At 33.2% G+C, this 6414-nt stretch overlaps 1 protein-coding gene across 3 annotated transcripts; it reads left to right on the top strand.

The window, feature by feature from the left end:
• Positions 1 to 2404: 2404 nt before the first annotated feature.
• On the top strand, positions 2405 to 6152 carry LOC117926732 (GDSL esterase/lipase At4g10955). 3 transcript variants are annotated; one of them, XM_034845995.1, is made up of 3 exons: positions 2405 to 2551; positions 4455 to 4568; positions 4917 to 6152. In XM_034845995.1, exons 2-3 carry the CDS (start codon positions 4507 to 4509, stop codon positions 5887 to 5889), a joined length of 1035 nt encoding a protein of 344 aa, XP_034701886.1. In that variant the 5' UTR covers positions 2405 to 2551; positions 4455 to 4506; the 3' UTR covers positions 5890 to 6152. The 3 variants fall into 3 exon arrangements, with proteins under 3 accessions (XP_034701886.1, XP_034701893.1, XP_034701904.1); XM_034846002.1 differs by lacking the exon at positions 2405 to 2551 and adding an exon at positions 2716 to 2986; XM_034846013.1 differs by lacking the exon at positions 2405 to 2551 and adding an exon at positions 3002 to 3112.
• The last annotated feature ends 262 nt before the right edge of the window (positions 6153 to 6414 follow it).

The raw sequence follows: 6414 nt of genomic DNA, 5'->3' as shown, positions 1-6414 counted from the left end.
AATTTTGGTATGATAAAATTTTGTATTTTATATCAAAAAAATGTTCTACATAAACTAAAAAGAGGTTCTAGAAAATACATATTAAACTATTCTTTACAATAAATTTTTTTTTGATAAAGTTATGCGTATATATGAAAAAGCTATTATTAAGTTTAAAATAAAAATTTTGATTTTTTAAAGGTTAATCCAAATTAGTGAGCTAAAAGTTTTAATTAAACCTCGTTTTCCTTCAAAGTATACAATATGATTATGTATTTTTACGTGATAAAAAGAATCATATAAACATAAATAAAATTTTTGGATTTCCTAAGAAAATATAAGGTTTTATTTGGTAATTATTTGCAAAATTGGTTTTGGAAAACCGTTTTCAATAACAATTTTTTAAAACTGTTCTCTAATATTTTGTAAAACAAAAATTTGTTTGAAAATTTAATGTATTTTTAATATTTTTATAATGTTTTAAAAATATTTTTTTACACCTAATGTTTTATTTTTAATCATTTTTAATGTTTGTATAATCATTTTAAAAAATAACTCTAAAAAAATAAGTGAAAATAATTTGAGTTTGTTTGATAACCGTTTTTTAAAACAAAAAAAAAAACTGAAAAATACGCAATTATAAACTGTTTTATGTTATTAAAAAAAAGAGTATTTTTAGATAATATCTTTTAATTGTTTTTATTTATTTTTTAAAAATTGTTTTAAAATAATTATTATACAAACATGTATAATGATTAAAAATAAAACTCTAAATATAAAAATTATTTTTAAAACTTATTTAAAAATATTAAAAATAAACTAAAAACATTTCAGGTTCAAATAAATTATTGTTTTATAAAATATTATATAACCGTTGTTAAAAATTGTTTTTAAAAACAATTAATAAATAGAACTTTTGCTTTTTGTTTTTAAAAACAAAAAATAAAAAATAGTTTTATAGTTACTAAACTTACTATAATAGTTGTCAAATATAGCTTAAGGCCTTCCTCTATTTTTTTCTATATCAAATATTGGGCTCTAAGACTATTTCCATTTACAAATTCATGTCTCAAAATTTGTGTTTTAATTTTTTTTTTCTTTTCTCTAAATCTTTCAATTCCAAACATAGTGTTGAACTCATTCTAGGATTATCACAACAAATAAGATGTTGGGAAAATATATCATAATAATTAAGAAAAACCCTGAAATAAAATTACCTTATTCTCCTCTCTCATGGGTGGCTTATGCTGGGGACACATGAAAAGCTTCTTCAGACACTCCATGAACCCAGTCAAGCATTCCGTGAACGAAATGAGAAATCGCCCTGCTTTCACCATTAAGAAAATAATAACCAAACATCTTCAGTAAAAAAAAACAGAAACCCAAAAATTAAAAGCTTTCATTCTTTCAAACTCTCGTGTACTCACCACAAAGACAAAGTTGAGAGGAATGGTTGAGGCTCGAAGAAGCCATGCAGCTGCAGTGCTATGTGGAAGTGAAATGAAGAGGATCGAGGAGGAAGGGGATTAGGGAGAGATGGGAAAGGAGAATATGAAAATGTGAGGGATTCTCGATTCTTGGCTTGGGAAAGGATGTGAAAGAGAAGGAAAGAGGAGAAGGCAAAAGGTGGGAGAAGAATGAAAAATAAATATGTTAATGATGGTGTGTTGGCATAAGCAAGAATAACTTTGAAGACGGAGAAGGAATGCAGAGAGTGAAACGATGAAGAGAAATACAAGCTAATTTTGGCCATTGCGAGGGTTCTTCTATTTTGCAATTAGATTGTTTTCAATTTGTTTTATATTTTTTTTTTTTATCTAATAACGAGCAACAAAAATGAAAAGAAACGTGCAAATTGTGAAAAAGTGGGTTTGTCCATGACGTTCGATAAATCGCACTTTGATATCATATTAAATTATCAATTTTTTTAAAAATTTAAATTTATAATTCAGACTCGATATACATATCACGCTATAAATTTGAACCTTTAAAACGAAAATACGTGAAATTAAGAAAATATAAAAAAAATGAGATAGTATTTATGAAGATACAAAATGATAGGAGTTTTTTCACCACGTGATGTTTTGGATTGGATGGAACTTTAGGGGTATTGAAAAGACTATGGTACCGATACCAAACTTTTGCCCTCATAGTAGTCGTCTTTCTCGATAGGGATGTAACTACTGGCCCAAAACCACTAGACCCAAACCCTGGGTTTGGCCCATTTTACACATCACAAACAGGTTCAAAGAGGGTCGTACTCTTCTGGGCCAGTTGACCGATAGGCCCAGTTTCTGCAACTTCCACCAAACCCAAACGGCCCGGCCTGGCTACCTTGGGTCCTCCTTCGAGAACAACGTGAGAGGAGAGAAACACCCGAACATCAGATAAAACCAAAACGACGTCACTTTGTGACGTTTCACGAACTTTTTCTCTTTCGAAACGAACGAAGCTTTCGTGGTTTAGATTGAAAATGAAAACAACAATTTTGATTTTTCATCTTCCACTCCAAATTGATTCTGAAAAGCTTTAACAAACATCTCAGATCTGTTCTTCACGTAGTTTCCCGAAGGTACATTATTTCAATTTTGTATATATATATATATTCTAATTTTATTTTATTTTGTTTCGAATCCAACCCAGTTCATAAACCCATAAACTGGTGATTATAATCAGTAAAATGGCGGATTCTGGGTTGTCATTCTATGTCTTGATCCGAACCCTTCTACGATTAGGATCTTGAAACTGTTGACTTGACTGTGTTGTTTTGGAGTTTGTCCATTAGCTTTTGGATTAGAGTATTTTTAATTATTGTAAATAGAAAATTCATAAAATAATGCCCACCAACCTTCAAGAGGCTTCTACCAAACAAGTCTTTGCGCTTTTTTTATCATCATTTTTTTTTTTCCTGTGAAGAATAGATCAAACGATTTGTGTTGTTCTTTGGGAGGTTTGGTTTTGATTTTTGTCTTTGGTGCATATCCTTTATCTACTTTGCCGAACTAAGGTAGAGTTTTCACTGTGAATTTGTTTTTTGTTTTTTTAATCTTTTGTTGGATTGATGAGAAATTGTGTGAAATGAGAAGAAGACTTGGAATCTTGTAATGGGTTGAAGTTGGATTGGCTATTCTTGGTGAGATTCCACGCTTTTATTTGTCTTTTTGTGTGATTTTTCAGTAATTAAACGGGGAATAAAGGGGAAAAAAGGATGGGTTGTTTTGGAACTAGGTATCTCTTGTCAAATTCCTTCATGTTTGGTTCAAAGTGCTGCTTTAATTCAATGACACGAGTCCAAATGCTAGAGGTGTTTGATCAGTGGGTCTGTATGGTGGTCGAATGATCCAGCTATCAGGTTCTAAGTTTAAGGATCAGGGCAGTTTGGGAAACTGCAAAATTGGCACTAATCATGATTTTGTGTTGGTAGATGTGGATAAGCATATATTTGTTCCAATTTCGGAACAACCAGATTTTTTGAAAAACCCAAAATGAGCTAAGCCCCACTCTATTGGTATACTCTGAATATGTTTGGGAACCAGGTCACATAGTCCTCTAGTAGTTCTTCAATTGCATCTGCTATGTCACAATTTTAATTGGATGTAATCAAAACTGAGCTTTATGAGAGCATGTATGAATCTTTTATGAATTTTAGTTTAGTTCTGCATAGCATCACTTGGATTATTCACCTGGCCTTGTATGCACATTTGTTTATGAACTGTCATCACTTGTTTTGTCATAACTTAATCCACATTTAGGTAGTTGGCAAAGCAACATAGTATCAGGCATTCTCAGTGGGTTGCAGATGGTATATGTCATGCCGTTGTCATCATTTTCTGATGAAGATATGGTACAGTTTCAATATAGGTGCATTTATTGTTTTATTTTTCATCTAAATAATCTTGGTAACTTGGTGTCAACATTGAAAATTTGTGTATTTGCCTCTTTTTTTTATGGATTATCCTGCATCTGGAATCTCTTTATTTTGCTTTCATTTTTTCTTTCTTTTCTTGGTACTGGGAGTGTAATGCTCTTATAATGACTATACTTTGGAGAGTTCTGTTTTTATAATAAGTCATAGTAAAACCTCCCTGGAGGACAAAAGTGCACCAGAGAATGGCCATGGTATTGAACAATGCACAAATCTCTCTTCATTTTGCTTTCTTTTTTAAGCTATACAAGCATGAAGCATGAGAACTAGCAAGTGTTGGGAGTGCACTCTGAAAAGTGATTTGGGGGTTGGACCTCTTAAAATGATGAAGAAGATGATGGTGTTAGATTTTAATTTCAATAAAAGAAAAGGAACAATTAGATTTAATAAATGCAGTTAAATGTTTTTATAAAGGTCTGAAACCTAAGAAAAAAACGGTTGTTTTTATGTTTCTGGAATTTTTTTTATAATCGCAATTTTTTTTTTCGGGGTAAAATCGAGTTGGTTTACTAATAACCACTTACTGGCTTTTCATTATCCTTCTTTGCAGAACGGTTTCCAAATATATCAAGAAGAAAGAAATTAAGGAAATATATGGTGTAATGCCATCTGAGAGGGAAAATTTCAACCTTTCAGGACCGTTACACCTGACTACTGTTGACTGGTAAGATCTTCTACCCCATTCTTTCCCTTTCCATGCTGAAGGAGAGTTTCATCAAGATAGAATGTAGGGCATGTATGTATTTAATTTTCCTCAGGCAGCAAGCCCTTTGGAGGTGGGGACGTGGAGGTTCTAGGTTCAGTTCCATGCATCCACCAATTATAAAAATGCCTGTAAAGAATCTTTGTTAAATGTTGAACTTGTGCAAGGAAATTAAGACTTGTATCTTGGAATAATAACTAATCCTTGTATAAATGATTTATATTTGAGCTTTTCCGAAGGGTGCTTTATGTTTTACTTTCGTATTGACAAGAGGATGACATAATAAACCTTATATGTTACCCAATGTAGGAAGAATACGCACCATCAAAGATCTGTGGCTGCGAGTTTGGTTCAGGGTGTCTACATTCTAGAGCGGGACCGCCAGGAAAAACGTCAAGGGTCCCAAGCTCTTGCCCCTCCTTGGTGGGAGTTCTTTCAATTTCAGATAGTTCGCCAGCTTGTGGATGATGCTGATTCCTGTATTTTTGGTGCCATCTATAAATTCACACCCCAAGCGTCACCTAGTACTCTCTCAACAAATGAAAGTCCACATTATGTCATTGCCTTCCGTGGCACCATTAGGAAGCCACATTCTGTCTCACAGGACTTGAAGTTGGACCTCCAGCTCCTCCAAAATGGACTTCACCGGACATCTCGTTTTGAGATTGCAATGCAGGCTGTCCGGAACATGGTGGCTGCAACCCAAGAAAATAATATCTGGTTAGCTGGCCATTCCCTGGGTTCAGCCATGGCAATGCTTGCTGGAAAGAATATGGCTAAGATGGGCATTTTTCTTGAAGCTTTTCTCTTTAATCCACCATACGTCTCAGCCCCAATTGAGAGAATTAAGGATAAAAAAGTGAAACAAGGGATCAGAATTGCAAGCAGTTTGATCACAGCAGGACTAGCTGTTGCTGTGAAAGGTACCCACCAAAGGAACCGGTTTGAAGATCAATTTGTGGCTTTGTCTACTTGGGTTCCATCTTTGTTTGTTAATCCAGCTGATCACATCTGCTCTGAATATATCGGGTATTTCAAACACAGGAAAAAAATGAAGGACATTGGAGCAGGAGGCATTGAGAGGTTGGCTACCCAGAACTCAATCCATGGTCTATTTATGACTGCAATGGGAAAGGAGTCAGAACCACCACTTCACCTCATTCCTTCAGCAGTTCTAACAATTAATTCAATTCCTTCCCCAGATTTCAAACATGCCCATGGAATTCACCAGTGGTGGGGACCTGAACTTTACTTGAAATCCAAACTTTACAAATACAGTTAAATTTTTGGTACAGCTACTGAGACTCTCTTTTTTTTTTTTTTTCTGTTTGTCATTGGAAAAATGCTTTTTTTTTTTTTTGGTTCTCCATGTGAAGGATGATAGTATGGTATTAGCATATGATCAATGTATTTTCCGACCAACCAAACACTCCTTCCATTTAGTTTGCTGAAGGAAATGTCATTTTGCTGGTTGTTAGCTTGTATATTTGCGTATTGACTCCAAAACTAGCATTGATCTCTCAGCTGTTGGAATCCATGTATTGATTAAAGGAGTACTAGTACCCTATTTCTTGTAGCTTTCAGATTGGAGATTGGTAGAATTGCATTTTTGCTGTAAAGAACAGAAAACAGTTCTTTAACTTATGAAGCATGTTTGACAAATTTTTGACTGAACTGTTTTCTTTCTTTCTTTCTTTCTTTGTTTTTTCTTTTTTTTTTTAGAATTTGTTCAAATTTGAAATGTTTTTCAACGTTTTTTTAGCGGAAATAATTAAAAATATGAAGAATATTTTGGGAAATTTTGTCT

This window comes from Vitis riparia, chromosome 2 (assembly GCF_004353265.1).
Source record: "Vitis riparia cultivar Riparia Gloire de Montpellier isolate 1030 chromosome 2, EGFV_Vit.rip_1.0, whole genome shotgun sequence".
Classification (NCBI taxonomy): domain Eukaryota; kingdom Viridiplantae; phylum Streptophyta; class Magnoliopsida; order Vitales; family Vitaceae; genus Vitis; species Vitis riparia.
The sequence above is the reverse complement of the archived record's forward strand: the minus strand, read 5'-3'. Positions and strand labels throughout refer to the sequence as shown.